The sequence below is a fragment of the Pseudophryne corroboree genome, chromosome 3 (genome assembly GCF_028390025.1).
Source record: "Pseudophryne corroboree isolate aPseCor3 chromosome 3, aPseCor3.hap2, whole genome shotgun sequence".
NCBI classification, from domain to species: domain Eukaryota; kingdom Metazoa; phylum Chordata; class Amphibia; order Anura; family Myobatrachidae; genus Pseudophryne; species Pseudophryne corroboree.
Window position 1 is genome coordinate 510,852,627 of NC_086446.1, and position 21,590 is coordinate 510,874,216.

At 48.1% G+C, this 21,590-nt stretch overlaps 1 protein-coding gene across 1 annotated transcript in view; it reads left to right on the forward strand.

Moving 5' to 3' along the window:
- Positions 1–21,590, forward strand: part of LOC135056194 (bMERB domain-containing protein 1-like) — a 60,509-nt gene that overhangs the window by 20,262 nt on the left and 18,657 nt on the right. The window contains exon 2 of the mRNA XM_063961059.1: positions 17,797–17,917. Within this exon, the coding sequence (XP_063817129.1) occupies positions 17,797–17,917 (121 nt within the window). The remainder of the gene's footprint in view (positions 1–17,796; positions 17,918–21,590) is intronic.

The window sequence follows — 21,590 nt, forward strand, 5'->3', positions numbered from 1 at the left end:
AATTTATTGTGGAGAAGAGGGCTGGGTGGAATGGGGAGAAAAATCCGGACAGATTGTAGAGTGTTGTTTAGTATTATTTTTTTTTTTAACAATGATGCAATCTGTTGTGTCTTAAGGACCCTACACACAGCGCGATCCGCCGCCGAGCTGCCCGACGGCAGATAAGGCGACGAGCGACCCGGTGGCGGGGGGAAGGGGGGGGGGTGCAGGGACGGGGGGAGTGAAGTTTCTTCACTCCCCCCGTCACCCGGCTCCATAGCAGTGCAGGCATATATGCCAAGATCGTCCATATTGGCCTGCATGCACAAGCGACCAGGCCCCAGCGATGAACGAGCGCGGGGCTGCGCTTCGTTCATCGCTTGTGCCTCCACACTGAAAGATATGAACGGTATCTCGTTCATTAATGAACGAGATCGTTCATATCTTTCAGTCATATCGCCCAGTGTGTAGGGCCTAATAAAGTGAGGTATGGCCATCCCCATTTAAAAAAAAAAAAAAAAAAAATGCCCAGAAATTGTGTTGTTTTTAAAAAAAAATTGAATTAGGTTAAGAACATTTATTTAATACAGCATGATTTAAAAAAAAGAGAAAATAACTTTTCATATAAACATCGGTACAAATATTAGTGGTCAATATATTGGACCATAGCGACTCTACATTTTCCCAGCGGATGCAGAGCAGCCATCTGGTGTCCACAGGAAAGGTGAGTGCTGCATTTTTAACATTTCCCCAGCAGCTGCTAATCTCTGTAGCTGCGGGGTGGAGGGTGCTGCCGGGCTGCCCGATCAGCAGTGACCGGCTGCACGGCAGGGACTAGGGGAGAGAGCTAGAAAGGAGTGGAACCGGGAGGTCCCTCTGTGAGCAGCAGCTGCTGGAAGATTCCAGCAGCCGCACAGTGGGCATTTCTGACTGGTCGCATCAGGGACAGCACAGCCTAGTGTGGTCGCATCTGATGTTACCATGCCAGACAAGTGGTTAATAGTATGGGTACAGCAGGTGAACCATTGTGCATTTTGCCAGGCTTGTTTCCCCACTGGTAGAAGCAGATATGGCTTTTTCCGGATGGACATTTTAATGTCTGCAACCAGCAAGTTATACAGCACAGAACGCGCCTCTACCAGGTTAGCATAAGTGTGTCCAGATAAAAAGGATTTATCCACTATCTCAAGGCGTCCAATCTGTTATTTGTTTTTAATTGAATACATTTACTTTAAATAACGCAATTGTGTGCTTTCCAGATAGAAAGTTGGGATACATCAAAAGTGCTGTTACAGTACGAGTGAGATAATCTGTAATCGCTAAGTCTGTCTCAGCATTACAATAAACATCTTTCAGGAGAGACTAACTGAGATGCCAAGTCCATTGTTTAAAGGTAGGCCGAGGTAGGGAGAGGGTTACCAGTACAGGGATATGATCTGACCAAGTGCTGGTTCCATCTCAGAGGATGAGGTCTGTGACTCAAAAACATGTAATCAAGCCGAGATCATATTGTGTGGGTGTGAGTAGAAAAAATAGTCACGGCCGATGGGATTATGAGTTCTCCATGATGATAACGTTTATATTCCCATACCTTGCAGTATCATTAGAAGTATCAACAGCAGGGTCTAATGTCCAATAGAGGTTCCCCCCACCCCAAAACAACAATGCTTTTCACAAGAGACTCAATTTTATCCAATATATTTCCCCCCAAAAAATAAAGAGGGTTGGGCCTGATTAAGGGCATAGAGGTGAACGTAAACTGTTGGTTAAAAATTTGGCAGATTACCAAAAGAGGTCTAACTAAAATCAGCCTACTGAACAGAGACAGGCTCTATGAATCCGGTTCGGGGTTTTTAGAATCTGGCTGGACTGTTAAAACAAGAGTCAAGCAGGAAGAAAATAGGCTTTTTTCATAGGTTTATTCAAACAAGGAACAATTACCCTGCGCAGCAGGCATAAGACAGAGTGGGTTATCCAGAAGAACAAGCGCTCCGGAAGTCACTACTGTGGTCCGGTTGGAAGAATCACTCCGGGGGGGAAGGGGGGGTTGGTAACTGGAGATCTCGAGCAATGAGAGTTTTTAGGCAGACTGCAGTGCATTCGCTGAGGTAGACAAGCTGGGTTGGCTGATGCTGCAGAGAGACCGGGCTTGTATCACTGGAATGGTCAGACAACTGTGACTGAGACTGAAACTGAGACAGAACTGGCCGGTTAATGACTGCAGAAAACTTACTGGATGCTGCAAAAGTAAGGCTGAAGAGCACAGAGTTGCCACATTGTATCAGTGTGAGCAGAGACGTTGCACCGACACCTGCACAGCCAAGACTGACCTGTTAAATACCTGCTGAATGATGCTGATTGGCCTGAGACCACCCACAGCCTCCAGAGCAGCTGATTGAACTCCTCAGTCACATGACCAAAATCCAAGATGGTGGTGCCCATGTACCGATGCTGCAGCACTCCCGCAATCAGCCCAGCCCAGATGCCTGATCCTATGAGTTCCTAACAGCCTGCCAGCCCGCAGCGCCCGCCAGCAGCAGCCTGCCCCACTCCCAGAAGGACCCCGTCATAAGGACCGGACGGGTAAGTCCCAACGCCCCCGGAGCACTGGTCCCTGTAGCGTGACATTGAGATTTTTCCTGAATACTATCATGAAAGATGGCAGTAGGAAATCTGTGATCTTGGAGAAAGGGGACTTGGGGACCATGTCTAAAAAATGTCTTTCTTGGACAAGGTCAAAATCAACTCTATCCTCCCACAAGGAGTAAAGAAGTTTAGACCGTTTTTCAGTGATATTCAGGCCCCTGGCATTGATAAAGGATATAATATTGCTATATGTGTAAGGCATCATGGAGGGACAGTCTCAAGAAAATTGCGCTGATGGGGGAATGTGGAAATGGAGAGATATGAGATGTAGAAAGTATGGAGGCTATTCTCAAGGTTGGAGGAGAGGATTAGTAAGACAAAAAACATGTAGGAAGAATATGTGGGGGGGGGGGGGTGTAGTCTCAAACACCAAGCATAATAGTTACTTTAATGTAGGGATGGTGCTCACAATGAGCCAGTTGCGCAAAGAGGTGCTGCAGAGTCTGGGTCAACGGCAGTGGATCAGGTCCATGGATACCTTCCAACTTCTGCAGGGGGAAGCCTCCAAGTCCAAGGACTGCAAGACTACAGGCACAGTAGCTCAGCTGGTCCCCCAGGGTGATAGGGCTAAAGGCAAAGGGCCAGGTGAAGCAATGCAGGTGTCTCACTGGCTACAGTAATGTTGGCTGAGAATCCTGGTTGTAGATCTTGGTATCAGGAGGAGGGAGTGCCGAGGCAGTGGTAGGAGAGAGGGAACCCATCAGAAGGGAACTGGATCCACAGCCGCGGGAGTACGGAAGTCAGAAATTGCCGCTCTGGAGTGATCTGGTGGGTTAGAGACTACTGTGTTGAGAAAGGGCAGAGCCCTGGTAGGCCAGCAGCCCAGCAGAATAGGAGCCCTGGGGAGACACATAGGCAGACACAGAGGTTCGAGAAGGGTCCACAGGGGTGTAGGTACCCGCTGCTGATGCCTGGACCCGCATGGGATCCTTGGAGAAAACCCCCAGAGGATCAAGTGGCGGGGTAAGGCCCCGGCGCTGTGCAGGTCTGCATCCTCACAAGATGGCTGTCACTGACCTAGGTTGGGGGTGTTGTGAACTCGGGGGTTCTCCCGATGGTAGGGGAGAGGAACCACAGTTGGGTCGGAACAGGGATGGCTTGATATAGGTCTTCCTCATACAGGACTCTGACAGAAAAGCTTGGTGAAAATATTAAAGGACTTTATTGCAGGAAGAGAGCAACACAATGTCACATAACAGAGAAGGAGTGTATGGAGAAATGTCCAGGAAGTACTTGTGAGTGACGGTAAAAGATACTGGTGACCAGGGCTTAAAGTGGTCCTGGAGAGGTGGGGGAACTCATCTTCCCCACAACCCCTCCCCCTTAGCGCGCGCCGTAGGCGCGCGTGCCGCAAAAAAGGGTGTGGTTTCATAAGGAAGGGGCGTGGCCACACAAAAGTACCCCAAATTCAAAGTAATGCCTCACTGTAGCACAATCTTATTCACATTGCCCGCCCCATATGCTTACAGAATGCCCCCAGTAGTGCTCACCATTAAATAAGTAAACATATATATATATCTCATGTTTCTCCAGCAGAACTCAATAAGGACAAGAGTCGGCTTTAGTGACTAAAGCCAACTCTTGTCCTTATTGTGTGCCGCTGGAGAAACATGTATGCCTAAATAATGATAAAGAAAGCACACTCACTCACATGACCTGACGGCGGGCGCAGCAGGAGAAGGGCACAGGAATGTGCAGCAATAAATGTAGGGCACGTGTGGGGGGTGCGCACACCTATGATCCTATGCATGTGTGCGGGGGGACCCACTGTCACGGGCTCCGGCGGTCCCATTACGCTGTGCTGCGGGGAGACAGATTTGCCGGTCCCAGTATCCGTATAGGGGAAGGGGCTGCGCTTTTGAATCTAGCGCCGATTGCGCACCAATCACGTATCGCGGACTGTTAGCCAATGAGAAACTGCCACTAGGCAGCTTCTCATTGGCTGGCGGTCCGCGAGCCGTGATTGGCTCACGCCAGCTTTTGAAATAGCCGCCCCTTCTTTTAATTGGATCTGCAGCTGGTCCGCGAGCCGGGATTGGCTGGCGGACGCTGCAAACTTTACAATGCAGCCGTGACCTGATGCTGTGGCCGGACGCAGGCGGAACTGGTTCCGCCTGCAATTAGAGGTGACGGAACGCAGTTCCGCCCCGTTCCGGCCCACTTTAACCCCTGCTGGTGACTGAAGAACTTGAGAGCGGTGGTTAAAAGACACTGATGAGTTGAAGAACTTGAGAGCGGTGGTTAAGACTCTGATAATTTGAAGGACTTGAGAGCGGTGGTTAAAGACACTGATGATTTGAAGAACTTGAGAGCGGTGGTTAAAGACACTGATGATTTGAAGAACTTGAGAGCGGTGGTTAAAGACACTGATGATTTGAAGAACTTGAGAGCGGTGGTTAAGACTCTGATAATTTGAAGAACTTGAGAGCGGTGGTTAAAGACACTGATGATTTGAAGAACTTGAGAGCGGTGGTTAAAGACACTGATGATTTGAAGAACTTGAGAGCGGTGGTGAAAGACACTGATTATTTGAAGAACTTGAGAGCGAGGGTTAAAGACACTGAGGACTTGTATAACTTGAGAGCGAGGGTTAAAGACACTGAGGACTTGTTTAACTTGAGAGCGAGGGTTAAAGACACTGAGGACTTGTATAACTTGTGAGCGACGTTTAACCTGCAGCCCACGCTGACTCCAAGAAGCACTGGTGACTACAGCGCAGTGGAACCCAGCAGCGGCTGGGAACGCTGGAAGCTGTGCAACAACTGACACCTGGAAATGCCGGAGACACTGGGGTATGCTGCAGAGAGATCCGCCGAGGACAGAAGCACTGGCATCCACTTCAGGTGAAAAGACGATACTCAGGCGCCGAGGCGCTGCCCGGCATCTGCCTTTGAATCTCCCGCCTCCGCTGGATTGTTGGAACAGTCTGATGACGTCACCTGCTCCCCGCCCACGTGATGCCGGGTGTCATGGCGGCGCCCCTGCCCCGGAGAACCGCCGGGAGCCGCGCCAGCCAGGCGCCGGAGCCCGTGGACCAACGAAGGCGGAGGCCGCAACACAGACCAGCAGGCACGCAGGGGTAAGCGCGGTAAACGCCGCCTATGGCGTGTGACAGTACCCCCTCCTCCAGGAGTGGCCCCCGGACACTTTCCAGGTTTTGTTGGATGTCTGGAATGAAAAACCCGCACCAGTCGGGGAGCCATAACTTCAGTAGCCTTGACCCAGCTCCTCTCCTCGGGGCCAAAACCTTTCCACTCCACCAAATACTGTAGATTCTTGTGAAGATAACGAGAGTCAAGAATAGCTTTGATTTCAAAGTCCGTTCCAGCTTCAGACTCTGCAGAGGTTGGCCTTGGGGACTTTGAATGGAACCGGTTTAAAATAAGGGGGCGATGGAGAGAAACATGAAAGGAGTTTGGTATCCGGAGGTGGGAAGGCAATCCCAATTTGCAGACAACCGGATTCAGGACTTGTAACACGGGGTAAGGACCAATAAACTTTGGGGCGAACTTCATAGTGGACACCCTTAACCGGAGGTTGCGGGTGGAAAGCCATACCATGTCACCAACCTTGTATTGGGGAGCTGCTCGTCGCTTCCTATCCGCAAAGAACTTATAGCGTCCGGAAACTCTCTTGAGATTAGCATGAACTCGACTTCAAATTTGGCTGAAGTGCCGAAGTGTAGAGGCTGCAGCAGGAACCTCCTCCGGAGGACAAATGGGTAATTCAGGAACTTGAGGATGGAACCCATAATGAATGAAAAATGGGGACTCACCAGTCGAAGAGTGGTACAGATGATTATGGGCAAACTCGGCCCATGGCAACAGTTCCACCCAATCATCTTGCGAAGGAGAAAGATAAACACGGAGAAAAGTCTCTAAATCTTGATTGACGCGTTCAGTTTGCCCATTGGTTTGTGGATGGTAAGCGGATGAAAACTTGAGTTTTATTTGCAAGGCCGTACAGAGAGCTCTCCAGAATCTTGCAGTGAATTGTACCGCCCGGTCAGAGACAATTTCCTGAGGTAAGCCGTGCAGGTGGAAATGTTCTCGGATAAATAACAAAGCCAACTTGGGAGCTGATGGTAACCCAGTCAAAGGTACAAAATGTGCCATCTTAGAGAAACGGTCGATAATTACCCAGACAGTATTGTGACCCTTGGAGAGGGGCAATTCGGTGACAAAGTCCATAGAGATATGGGTCCAAGGCCTCTGGGGAATGGACAGTGGATGCAATAACCCCGCAGGAGGCAAACGAGGAATTTTGTGCTGAGCACACCGAGGACATGAGTTGACATAATCTTGAATATCCTTCTTCATAGTGTCCCACCAGTAAGACCTTCGTAGAAACTCCCACATCTTTTGAACTCCAGGATGACCGGAAAACTTGGAAACATGAGCCCACTGCAACAACCTTGGTTGAAATTTAGCTGGCACAGACATTCTCCCAGGAGGAGGACCCAAAGCGGTGGGAGCCGCTGACATAGAAACTGGACTGAGAATCAAAGCCTTCTCAACGGAATTCTCCTCATCTGAAGCTGTTAAGGAACGGGATAAAGCATCAGCCTTGGTGTTAAAAGTCCCAGCCCGGTACTTAATAACAAACGAAAACCGGGTAAAGAAGAGCGCCCATCTAGCTTGACGGGGATTCAAGCACTGGGCCGTCTTGAGGTACAGCAAATTCTTATGATCAGTGAAAATTGTAATTAGGTGTTTAGCACCTTCCAAAAGATATCTCCATTCCTCCAAGGCAGATTTTATTGCCAAAAGCTCTTTGTCTCCAATGGTATAATTCTGTTCCGCAGGAGAATTTGCGAGAATGGAAACCACATGGATGTAAGTTCCCATCTGGAGCATACTGCGAAAGCACGGCACCTATGCCTACCGAGGAAGCATCAACCTCCAAGAAGAATGGTTTTGAAAAATTTGGTTGTTGAAGGACTGGAGCGGACATAAAGGCTGCCTTTAACTGAGCGAACGCTGCTACAGCTTCGGAGTACCAATGACTTGGGTCAGAACCCTTCTTGGTTAGGGCAGTAACGGGTGCCACGATGGTAGAAAATCCCTTTATGTATTTTCGGTAGTAATTTGCAAAGCCCAGAAATCGTTGTACTGCTTTCAAGGAAAGAGGCTGAGTCCAGTCCCGGATGGCAGTGAGTTTCTCTGGATCGATACAAAGCTCCGTGCCCGAAATGATGTAACCAAGAAATGGAATAGAAGGAACCTCAAAAGTACACTTGGAAATCTTGCCATAAAGATGATTCTCTCGTAATCGAAGAAGTACCTCTTTGACCTGTATTCTGTGCTCTGTGAGATTTTTAGAAAATATCAGAATATCATCCAAATATACCACTACACTTAGGTATAGCATATCCCGAAAGACTTCGTTAATGAATCCCTGGAAGACGGAAGGGGCGTTGCTGAGGCCAAACGGCATTACCAGATACTCGTAATGCCCGTCCCTGGTATTGAAGGCCGTCTCCCATTCGTCCCCTTGTCGGATACGTATCAAATTATAAGCTCCCCTTAAATCAAGCTTGGTGAAAACTCGGGCTCCGCAAACTCTATCAAAAAGCTCCGTAATGAGCGGCAAAGGATACTTGTTCTTAATGGTGACATCATTTAGACCACGATAGTCAATACATGGTCTCAGCCCTCCGTCCTTCTTCACAAAAAAGAAACCCGCCCCCGCCGGAGAAGTAGAGGGGCGGATGAATCCTTTCTGTAGATTAGACTTGATATAGTCCGACATAGCTTGGGTCTCGGGCAATGATAAGGGATAAGTGCGACCCCGAGGTGGCATTTTCCCCGGAATGAGCTCAATGGGGCAGTCCCAGGGTCTATGCGGTGGTAGCTGATCGGCCGCTTGCTCCGAGAACACGTCAGAAAGCTCCCGATAGGCCTCCGGAATGAGCCCTTCATCTGACTTGGAAGATACACGGAGCGGATAGACTGGGGTGAGACAGTTTGAATGACAAAAAGAACTCCAAGATGTTATTTGTGTCGAACTCCAGTCGACGTGAGGGTTGTGAAGTTTAAGCCAAGGAAGGCCAAGAACCAGATCGTGGGGCATCTCCCGAATCACTAGGAACTCTAGGTGTTCTTGATGCAGAGCTCCCACTTGCAGTTTGATTGGTACTGTACAACTTGAAATCAGACCGTTAGAAATTTGATAGCAGACAACGTAATAGGTCGTTCGACCGACCGTAGCTGACAACCCAGATCCTGGGCACAGGAAAGGGAAATAAAATTCCCTGCAGCCCCTGACTCCAGCAGAGCCTTAACGGGTTTGGCTATTGACTCGGAGAACAGAGACACGGAGAGTAAACAGTCCACTGGCGGGGAAGGTTTAGAAGAAACTCCTAGCTCGACTCCTCCAGAACAAGCTAGGACTGCCCGTTTTCCGGGCGAGACTTGCAAAACTTGAGAAAGTGATCTGCGGCTCCACAGTAGAGGCAGAGTCTACCCTCACGACGATGCTGACGTTCTTCTGGGGACAGCCGGGATCGATTAATCTGCATGGGTTCATCAGTACTTGGAATAATCGTTTGCTTAGACGGAAGAGATCGGACCCTTGATCGATCTGACCGACTACGTTCGCCACCTCGTTCCTGCATGCGAAGATCTACCTTTACACAGAGCGAGATCAACTGTTCTAAAGAATCCGGCAAATCTCTAGTGACCAACTCGTCCTTTAGACGATCGGAGAGCCCGTTCCAAAAGGCAGCCCGAAGAGCATCATTATTCCAGCGCAGTTCTGAGGCTATGGTCTGAAAATTAATCACATACTGTCCCACTGAACGAGAGCCTTGTCGGACACGAAGCAAGTCTGCAGAGGCAGTGGTCGTCCTGCCGGGCTCATCAAAGATCCTCCGGAATGACGTAATGAAATTGGTGTAGCTAGAAACCAATGGATCAGATCGCTCCCATAACGGAGACACCCAATCCAACACTGAACCCTCGAGCAAAGAAATAATGTATGCCACCTTGGACCGATCAGTAGGGAAGTTATGTGAAAGCAGTTCAAAATGTACCTCGCACTGATTGAGAAAACCACGGCAATTCTTTGGATTCCCATTATAGCGAGAAGGAGTAGGGAGCTGAAGGCGTGACCTGGTTCCAGAGGAGGATGGAATATTACTAGAGACAACCACTGGAGCGGGTACTGGAGCTGGGGCCGGTACTACTAAGGCCAGAGACGTCTGAATTTGATCCAGCCGACCAGATAATTCCTGGAGATAATGCATCACCTGGCCCTGTGCTGCTTCCTGACTTTGTACTCGAGAAATCAAGTCCTGGATGGAACTTGCCTCTGGGCTCCGATACCCCGCGTCCATGAGGCCTGAGTATACTGTCACTGACCTAGGTTGAGGGTGTTGTGAACTCGGGGGTTCTCCTGATGGTAGGGGAGAGGAACCGCAGTTGGGTCGGAACAGGGATGGCTTGATATAGGTCTTCCTCATACAGGACTCTGACAGAAAAGCTTGGTGAAAATATTAAAGGACTTTATTGCAGGAAGAGAGCAACACAATGTCACATAACAGAGAAGGAGTGTATGGAGAAATGTCCAGGAAGTACTTGTGAGTGACGGTAAAAGATACTGGTGACTGAAGAACTTGAGAGCGGTGGTTAAAAGACACTGATGAGTTGAAGAACTTGAGAGCGGTGGTTAAGACTCTGATAATTTGAAGAATTTGAGAGCGGTGGTTAAAGACACTGATGATTTGAAGAACTTGAGAGCGGTGGTTAAGACTCTGATAATTTGAAGAACTTGAGAGCGGTGGTTAAAGACACTGATGATTTGAAGAACTTGAGAGCGGTGGTTAAAGACACTGATGATTTGAAGAACTTGAGAGCGGTGGTTAAAGACACTGATGATTTGAAGAACTTGAGAGCGGTGGTTAAAGACACTGATGATTTGAAGAACTTGAGAGCGGTGGTGAAAGACACTGATGATTTGAAGAACTTGAGAGCGAGGGTTAAAGACACTGAGGACTTGTATAACTTGAGAGCGAGGGTTAAAGACACTGAGGACTTGTATAACTTGTGAGCGACGTTTAACCTGCAGCCCACGCTGACTTCAAGAAGCACTGGTGACTAGAGCGCAGTGGAACCCAGCAGCGGCTGGGAACGCTGGAAGCTGTGCAACAACTGACACCTGGAAATGCCGGAGACACTGGGGTATGCTGTAGAGAGATCAGCCGAGGACAGAAGCACTGGCATCCACTTCAGGGGAAAAGACGATACTCAGGCGATGAGGCGCTGCCCGGCGTCTGCCTTTGAATCTCCCGCCTCCGCTGGATTGGCGGAACAGTCTGATGACGTCACCTGCTCCCCGCCCACGTGATGCCGGGTGTCATGGCGGCGCCCCTGCCCCGGAGAACCGCCGGGAGCCGTGCCAGCCAGGCGCCGGAGCCCGTGGACCAACGAAGGCGGAGGCCGCAACACAGACCAGCAGGCACGCAGGGGTAAGCGCGGTGAACACTGCCTATGGCGTGTGACAATGGCACTCTTGAATTTTATGTAGAATAATAACATATTCCTGCTACAGAAATATTTTACATTCTTAATGCATTTTACCTTTTTCTTTGTAGCATTGGTGACAAGGCAGCCTCATCATCAGACCCACAGATTAACAATGTCTGTTTCCTAGAGACCTGGATTAACTGGAAACTGACTGCTGTGCACCTCATTGTGAAACCCCCTCATCACAACTGCACAGTGTACACTGCTTGATGGGGAATACTACTTTGACAAAACTGTACTTGGAAATCTACTGTAGGTGACATTTGGCTATTGGAGATCACTGTAGGAGATTGACAGCAAAGTTTGTAGATGAGGAATACAAATAGCCAAAGGACTCACAGGTTAGTAGACCAGCACTGGTTAGGTCACAAAGCGATCAATTCAGTGATGGCATGAGACAATGTTATATTAGCTAATTGTTGCTTACTACTGCTATATGGGGCAGTACTCTGTATGATGCTGCCATATGGGTATCTACAGCTAGAATGAGACTGAGCAATACTGAGTATATTTGTCATGAACCTATGAGTATTAATGGATTTGGTGATGAAGGCAGTATTGGCACAACCAGTAACAGTAGTGCACAATATAATGCATTGGTCATTTTCACCAGTGGCACCAAGATGTGGCGATAGTAATAATTACCTGGACCCGGGCTTCTTTAAGGGGCCTGGTATCCAGCTAAACTATCACTGTAAGCAACCTCTTTTCACAGCACAGTTACTGTGTGCTGGGCTCCACTAGGTCCAGAGGCTGTTGCCACTAAGCGCAGCAGTTTCCTCTGCCTGCTGGGGAACCACCAATCACTGCAAGGAGGTTTGGAGATCATTGTGCCGTGCATGCAGGTCGCAGTGCCCTTGTTACTGGTGTGACATATAGGTTGTAGCAATCACTTATATGTCAGCAAGCCAGGGTCTGGTACACTTGGGGTCTCTTATAAGCCACAGGGGTTATGCAAGGAGATTCAAGAACAAAGTTGGTACAATAGGATATCTCAGTATAGCTGCATAGATTTGGCAAAGATAACTAATGAACAAGCCATGCAGGGCCGTTCTAGGGCAGGGAAAGCTGTGCAGTCTCACGGGGCACATACGGCCAGTGTCTCCGTGGCAGTATTCCTTTCCTTGCCTCAGAGTAGACAGTTGTGGCGGATGTTAGAGGGCCAGTGGTAACTCTAGTAACATGGAAAGGCCCAGGCGCTAACAGCGGAACCTGGAAGTGCTGGGACCACTGATCCAAGGGGAGATGCTGACAGCTGCATGACCAAGTGACTGCATCCAAGTGACCGCGAGCCCCGCAAATTGTTGTTTAGAATCTTGTTGAATGCTAACCAAAACCAATACCAGTTAACGGGAAGCGGTTACAGTACCGCTAGTTGGGATCCTGGCGGTCACAATGCCGGTGCTGGAATCCCGACTAGCGGTGAAATGCTGTGTCGGAATACCGGTGCCATCAGTCTATTCTCCCTTTGTAGGTGTCCACGACACCAATAGAGGGACAAAATAACCTGTGGAAAGCACAGCGTTTTCTAGCGCTCGCCCCACTGCCGGCATACTGGTGGCCGGATGCCGCTGTTGGTATACTGATGGCCAGCAATCCCGGCCGCCGTATTCCATACTGAACCCCAATTAATAACAAAAGGTTAAGGGAATGGTGGGTAAAAAGGAAATAAGCACATGAGATATGAGCAGTCAATATAAAAGGTCTGCGACCAATGATTCTAGTGAGGGTGGACAAAATCCGGGGAATACTATACATCCATTTGCTTCCATACCGCTACGTGGCTACTGTGTTTGTTCAAAGTTGAATGTGAAGGTTGGATGTGGAAACCCCCTTTATTGGTTTACAAAGTAGGATATATAAGGGTTTTTTGGGAGGAGTAGGCAACCATCTTGCTAATCAGGGAGACAACTTCATTCCAAATCAGTGGACAGTCCCACCAGATATGTTTCTACGTCCCCGTCTGCCCACACAACATAGGGCTGAAGATGAAGTGTACATTTGATACTATGTTGTAGGGACCAGGCAGGGCCGGCTCCAGGCCTACTAGCACCCTGAGCGAGAAAATTTAAAAGTCCCCCCAAAACCCTATGCGCGCGCTCCTGGAAAAGTGGGTGTGGCCTCCTGGAAAAGTGGGCGTGGTCTTGTAACTTCATATTATCAAACTATAAATAAATATATTTTCACACCCCCTCTACGCACACAATTAGCAGCCTTACACATAACAGCCACAGTAGTGTTCCTTACACATATTTATTTATTTATGTATAGTGTCAGATACACATAATGTCTCCAGTATAGTGCCAGATACACATAATGTGCAGTGCCAGATAGACATGATATGCCCCCCAGCAGTGCCAGCTACACATGACATGCCACGCAACAGTGCCAGCTACACATGACATGCCCCGCAGCAGTGCCAGCTACACATGACATGCCCCCCAGCAGTGCCAGCTACACACAATATGCCCCCCAGCAGTGCCAGCTACACATGATAGTGTTCACTTTTTAGGGCATGGTGCTGATCACAGGGAGGGCACATTTTTAAGTTAGGAGGGCAAAATGATGTACATACTGTAATGCTTGGTGCTCCCCTACCTACATGCCAAAGCATGGACAGTGTGCGCCGAAGGCACGCAGCAAAAATTTTGGGGCGTTGCTTCGTGGGGAAGGTGCGTGGCCACATAATTGTGGCAATTCGCATTACACCACACAGTAGTGCAGCTAATACACATTGCACCAGGTAGAACCTCCTAGACACTTTGCGCCAGGCAGAGCACGTTAGACACTTTGCGCCAGGCAGAGCACATTTAGACACTTTGCGCCAGGCAGAGCACGTTAGACACTTTGCGCCAGGTAGAGCACTGAGACACTTTGCGCCAGGTAGAGCACTGAGACACTTTGCGCCAGGTAGAGCACAGAGACACATTGCCTAGCCACAGACGCCTAGCGGGAACACTACATGATATGCTCCCCAGCAGTGCCAGCTACACATGACATGCCCACCGGCAGTGCCAGCTACACGTGACATGCCCCGCAGCAGTGCCAGCTACACATGACATGCCCCCCAGCAGTGCCAGCTACACACAATATGCCCCCCAGCAGTGCCAGCTACACATGATAGTGTTCACTTTTTAGGGCAGGGTGCTGATCACAGGGAGGGCACATTTTTAAGTTAGGAGGGCAAAATGATGTACATACTGTAATGCTTGGTGCTCCCCTACCTACATGCCAAAGCATGGACAGTGTGCGCCGAAGGCACGCAGCAAAAATTTTGGGGCGTTGCTTCGTGGGGAAGGTGCGTGGCCACATAATTGTGGCAATTCGCATTACACCACACAGTAGTGCAGCTAATACACATTGCACCAGGTAGAACCTCCTAGACACTTTGCGCCAGGCAGAGCACGTTAGACACTTTGCGCCAGGCAGAGCACATTTAGACACTTTGCGCCAGGCAGAGCACGTTAGACACTTTGCGCCAGGTAGAGCACTGAGACACTTTGCGCCAGGTAGAGCACTGAGACACTTTGCGCCAGGTAGAACACAGAGACACATTGCCTAGCCACAGACGCCTAGCGGGAACACTACATGATATGCTCCCCAGCAGTGCCAGCTACACATGACATGCCCACCGGCAGTGCCAGCTACACGTGACATGCCCCCCAGCAGTGCCAGCAACACATGACATGCCCCCCAGCAGTGCCAGATACACATGACATGACCCCCAGCAGTGCCAGATACATAAATGGCCACACAGTGCCAGATATGTCCCCACAGTTCGGGCACTCCATGGCACTGGCCATATGTGTCTCATACACCTATCCTCTTTGCGCCATATGGCCTGGTACAACTTAGACCCTCCACCACAGGTAGTGATTCAGTGCCTGAGTTCTTTTTCAAAGTTATTGTAGGTAAGTTTTAGCATTAATAAGCTGATAGTGTACTAAATATTGTATTTACGATAAGTAGTTGTAGTCACAAAGGATTTGGTATACGGTCATTGGTATTCACAGAAGCCGACACAGGAGTACTGCTCCGGACTTCCCCCCTCCGCCAGTTTTGGCATAATGTTGTAACATAACAAAATGTGAAGCGCTGTGAATACTTTCCGGATGCACCGTTGAAGGGGGGCTGGTACGCCTTTATGGAATGGTGTGTTTTGATTGCAAATTTAAAGCTGGTGAGACTGGTGCAGAGTACACAAAAAAAGGCATTGGAATGAAAATCTGTGGGGAATGAAGTATAATTTTACCTGCTCACCTGGTTAGGTATTTACATTTTCTCAAAGAACATCTCTGAATATTTATTTTATTTTATGAATACGTATTTGGTGGCATACACCATAGAGTAGTACAGTATCATAAACAGTAGCAGAGAAAAAGAACTGTATAGTTGGGGCACACAAATCTCTATGGCCACAATAATGACAAGAACAGACATGAATAAAATTCCACAGGGTATAGACATTATGGAAAGGAGGAGGTCACATGATTGCCCAAAGTAGAAGTAATAAATACTGTTTATCAGACACATGGACAATAATCATTTCATGATAAGGTGATGCTGGGGGAATAAAACAATGTTACAATAAAAAAGAAATTAAGCGTAGAAAGCACTCAGATTAAAACAGATCACCATGGTCAAAAAAACATGAAAACCTATCTCATGGGTACAAACTCCATAAACAAATGATGCAGATTGAATATGAAGCAATAGAGAACTTGTCTTAGAACTTGTTTGACCTTGATCACAAGTCAGCGTGAGTCTATCCACTGGGTAGGAGTTAGAATATTTGCTATTGTATGTATATTTTATTGTAATAGTTTCTTTGCATGTTTGGATATTAGATGGAATTGACCATAGACTCTAGCAGTGCCCATGTTGCTCCTCTTTTTTTTATTCTGCTTGTAGTAATGACATTTTCTGCTGAGTGCCTCCAAAACAGTAAGTTAGGGCACTCCATGGCACTGTCCAGATGTGTCTCATACACCTATCCTCTTTGCGCCATATGGCCTGGTACAACTTAGACCCTCCACCACAGGTAGTGATTCAGTGCCTGAGTACTTTTTCAAAGTTACTGTAGGTAAGTTTTAGCATTAATAAGCTGATAGTGTACTAAATATTGTATTTACGATAAGTAGTTGTAGTCACAAAGGATTTGGTATACGGTCATTCGTATTCACAGAAGCCGACACAGGGGTACTGCTCCGGACTTCCCCCCTCCGCCAGGTAACGGACTACCTCCTCCACCCCTTGCTCTAGGACATAAGAGTGGTCACCATGGCTGCCAGGTAAACAGTCTATGTCCTGGACGGGAGGGAGCAGACCATAATGCGGAGGAGGGGGGGGGGGGGGAGTCAGGAGCGGCACCCTCGTGTCGGCGTCTGCTCACGTCTATGTATAAAGTAGCAGATTAATCATAACCATGTGTGAGTATATGAGTGACTTGTGCCATGCTTTGCTATGCTTAATCTGCTACTTTATACCAATTCGTTAGCAACTAAAAAATGCTGACTTTTCTGACCCCTCCTGCTTAAAGCCCATAAAGTCAGAAGGATCATGGGGCCCCACTTTCATACTGAAAATCAAGATCAAGCAAGCTTTTGCCCTTCTGCTTCATGGGAGGTTTCTGTCCTCCCTCAGCTCCACCAGCGTTATGGATTGTCAGGTGTACGGCCCCACCTGCCACTGTCTCTGGAGCGGAACTTAGTATACTTTTAATGATTCTGTTTAATATTAGCAAATTACAATTCAGGAAACAGTACGGAATCTGGGTAAAACGGCAAAAGATGGGTCCTGTACAATAGAATCTCTGTCTTTTGTACTTTTACCCAATTTACATACTTTTCCTGAATTTTGCACCTTAATTTGCTAATAATGCACTAAGGCCCTCATTCCGACCTGGTCACACACAGGCAGATTTTAGCACTGCTGCGACCAGGTAATCGCCGCCTACAGGGTAGGTGGTAAACGCTGTGCAGGGGAGCGATTGCTTGTGCAGAGAGCTTCCACAGCTCAGGACTTACTCAGCCGCTGCGATGATCCAGCCTGGAGGTGACGTTAGGATCCCTCCCTGGAAACGGCTGGGCACGCCTGCATTTGGCCGGACACTCCTTCAAAACGGTGAGTTGACACCCCCAGCCAGCCTCTTCCTGTCAGTCTTCTTGCATTCACCGCTGCAAACGCTTTCTTCATTCTTTTCGTCACTGCCCGGCGACTGCAAAGCGCCTGCACATTGCGGCCCGCACGCATGTGCTGTTGAGACCCGATCATATGGCTGCAAAAAACTGCAGCGTGCGATCGGGTCGGAATGACCCCCCAAGTACTTAGGATTAGTATAGCGCAATAAGATGCATATTTTAAGAAAAAGTTGCATGGCTAAGTTGCAAAGTTTGTGGTATGACACACATTATATGGTGCGATTTGATGATAGGGATACGTGGACATATCTGTAACATCACTTATTTCCCTTGCACAACATAGGAGGAGTGCAGGAAAATGAGTGGAGATTCCTCAACATAATAAGCCTTAGTGGGTGCAGCTAGACATCAAGGAAAAATAAATTCCCACAAATGTACAGTATATAATGAAATTATAAAAAATTTAACAGTGGCGTGTTTTTCTGTCCTATTACCTCTTTTCCCAGGTGAAGATGTTATATCCATGGCAGATTCCACAACCACCGTAGATGATATTGAAGATGAGCTGTTTAAGATTGAGAGGATCCGGGAGATTTTGGTCAGGAGAGAGTCCGAGCTGCGATACATGTAAGTACAGTGTAGTTTGCAAAAAAGAGAGATTGTGACAGTCTTCTTGATTAGGAGGTGGCTACTAATTAAGGTAAAGCAAATGCCCACATTACACAGTCATGCAGGTCAGAGGATGGCCACAAAAAGAGAAAAAGATCACTATCTCAAAATGTCTGCAATGTTATGTGCGAAGGGGTGCCCAAAAGAAACAGGAATTAATGAATTATGAATTAATTATTTATTTGCACATTTTGAAACTTCAGTCACCCTCAAAGTACTCTCCACTTGAATCAATGCATTTGTCAAAACGTTTTTTTCCATTGCTCAAAACATTTTTTAAACTCTTTTGTTTAAGTCTTTTTAGTACTTTTTCTTTCACCTCTTCAATATAAGCAAAATGTTTTCCTTTAAGGTCTGTTTTCATCCGAGGAAATAAAAAAAGGTTGCACGGGGCGAGATCGGGTGATCTTTCATCGTTCATTATTTGTCTGCAGATTTTTTTCTGAATGAAAACTGAAAAATGTTGCTTGCATAAGTATTCAACCTTTGTACTGTGGAAGCTCCAAGTTTCCAGAGATGAATTATATTGCCCTAACAATTCGCTTTTATGTAGCTCCAAAAACGCTATGCATAATGCAAACCTAGCACTGCCCATTATCAAACACCAACCCAACAGTATTGGGGTGGCAGTATCATTTTGTGAGTATGCTTTTCCTCAGCAGGGACTGGGCATCCTGTTATTAATGAAGAACCCAGTGGATGGTGCAGGATACCGTAAGACAACCTGCTTCAGTCTGATTGAAAACTAAAGCTTGGGAAAAAGTTCAGCTTTCAGCAGGACAAATCTCAAGCACTAGGCCAAAACAACACTAGCATACGCAACAACATCCAGATCTCAGTCCAACTGAGAATCACTGGCACTGTGTGTAAATTGCAGTCCACGTGTCATCCAACCACTTGAACAATCTGGAGCAAATATGTAAGGTAGAATGGCAGAAATCAAATAGCATAGTGAGGATAAATCTGTTGACAATTCAGCGGGTTGAATACTTTTACCAGCTACTGTACTTTGGGCCTTATTCAGATCTGATCGCTGGGCTGTGTTTTTTGCTGCAATCAGATAGTCGCCGCCTACAAGGGGGGTATATTTTAGCTGAGCAAGTGTTCGATCGCATGTGTAGCTTAGCTGCTTGTGCAGTCTCTGCGCAGCCCAGGACTTACTCTTCCAGTGCGATTGAATCCTGCTGATCGGGGCCGGAGCTGACATCACACACCCTCCCTGAAAACGCTTGAGCCCGGCTGCGTTTTTCCAGACACTCCCTGAAAATGGTCAGTTGCCACCCACAAATGGCCTCTTCCTGTCAATCACCTTGCCAACACCCGTGCGAATGGATCCTTCGCACCATCCCGTCATTGACCACCGATGCCCGATGCAGACGTCCGACGCGCTGGCGCATTGCCGCTCATATGCATGCGCAGTTCGGATATGATTGCCCGCTGTGTGAAAATGCACAGCAGCGATCAGATCTGAATTAGGCCCTTTATCCACTCTTTTGGAATTTCTGGGAGACTCTTTAAATTTGAATGGCTTTAACCGATCTCCTGGGAGATTGAGCAACTTCCGCAGCTGCAACTTCTCATACTAAGGTAACAATGTAATGCCGGAAATTCTGGCACAACGCTGCAATGAACTGATTCATGTCTTCATGCCATTCCCAAGTGGATCTCCTGGATGTCAGAATTCAAAAGTTATCAAGTACGATTCATCACCTAACACAGGCCTTTGTCCTGAATATAAATGTGTCTAATATAAAAATGGCTCAGAACTATGATTTGTATGAATTTGTCCTGTTACTGTCTAGTCCTTCCTCAGGAATGGAGTACTGAGGCCTGGCTAGGTGTCAGAAAGCTCTTCAAGTACGAAACATAGGGCCTAATTCAGCACAAATCGTAGATGTGCGAAAAATCGCACATCTGCGACCTATTACACTGAAATGCAGGGGGACGCCCAGCACAGGGCAAGGCAGACGGCTACCAGCCATGTTTTGGGTCGCAGCGGCTGTGTGTGACATCACACAGCCGCCGCGGGCCGCCCCACAAATGGTCCGGACACGCCTGTGTTGTCCAGACTGCACCCCCCTAATGCTGCTGTGCTGCCCCTTAAACTTGGGAAGTGGTTAGCAGCCGAGAGACTAGCATGCTCTACTGAGAGTCCAGGAGAGCCACCCACAGATTGGGAGTCTTCCAGAGATTCTGGTAAAGTAGGGGAGTATGTTCTCTCATGAGACAATGAACATTTCTATTCGCATATTTCTATGTTATAAACTTGCAATTATGCCTTTATTGCAACATCACTTATGACAGTAGCACAGTGGCATAAGTTTGACCCAGTTGCCCGGAGGCAAGGAAAATGTTGATGCCCATATATATATATATATATATATATACATATACATATACATATACACACACACACACAGGCCCGGCGACAGGGGGGGTCAAAGGGGACAACCCTCCCGGGCCCCGAGCTTCAGGGGGGCCCCATCCAGGCCCGGCGCTACCTGGTCAGCGAAGGGATGCAGTGCAGGGAGGCGCTGGGACGGAGAGGCGCTCCCCCTGCTCTGCATTCCTTCCCTGCTGCGCCGTCCTGTCCCCACTGCTGCTGCTGCTGTGCCTGGCAGCGGCGCTTGTAGCATTAAAATCCTCCTCCTTCTCCCTCCCCCCCCTCCCCTGTGTGACAGGACAGCGCTCTGTATGGGACGGAAGGGGCGGGGCTAAACGGGACTGAAGGGGGCGGAGCTACACAGACCAGGCTGCTATAGTGTACAGACTCAGAGGGAGACTGGCTTAGGTAAGTGAAGGGTGAGAGGGAAGTGTGTGTGTATTGTGTCTGTGTGTGTGTGTGGTATGTCTGTGTGCGTTTATGTGTGCTTTAAGGACGCTACTACTACAGGGGGGGCATTACGTGTAACGTCGCTACTAATGGGGGGGCCATTACGTGTAACAACGCTACTAATGGGGGGGCCATTACGTGTAACAACGCTACTACTAGGGGGGTCATTACGTATGAGGACGATACTACTACTTGGGGGGGGCATTATGTATAGGATGCTACTATTACTTGGGGGGCATTACATATAACAATAATACTACTACTTGGGGGGCCTTACGTATAAGGACGCTCCTACTACTGGGGTGCACTATGTATAAGGATGCTACTACTACTGGGGGGGCATTACGTATGAGGACGATACTACTACTTGGGGGGGGCATTATGTATAGGATGCTACTATTACTTGGGGGGCATTACATATAACAATAATACTACTACTTGGGGGGCCTTACGTATAAGGACGCTACTACTACTGGGGGTGCACTATGTATAAGGATGCTACTACTATTGGGGGGGCATTATGCATAGGGATGCTACTACTACTGGGGTGCATTACATATAAGGACGCTACTACTACTTGTGGGGCATTGCGTATAAGATGAATAAGATTGTGCTACATTGTGGCGTAATTTTGAATGGGGGTACTATTGTGTGGCTATGCCCCTTACTTGTGAGACCACACCCCTTTTCCCAGTGCGCGCCAAAGGAATATGGGAGGGCGCAAATTTATAGTTTGCAGGGGGGCGCCGAACACCCTAGCACCGGCCCTGGCCCCATCACTTGCTTGGTCTGGTTGGT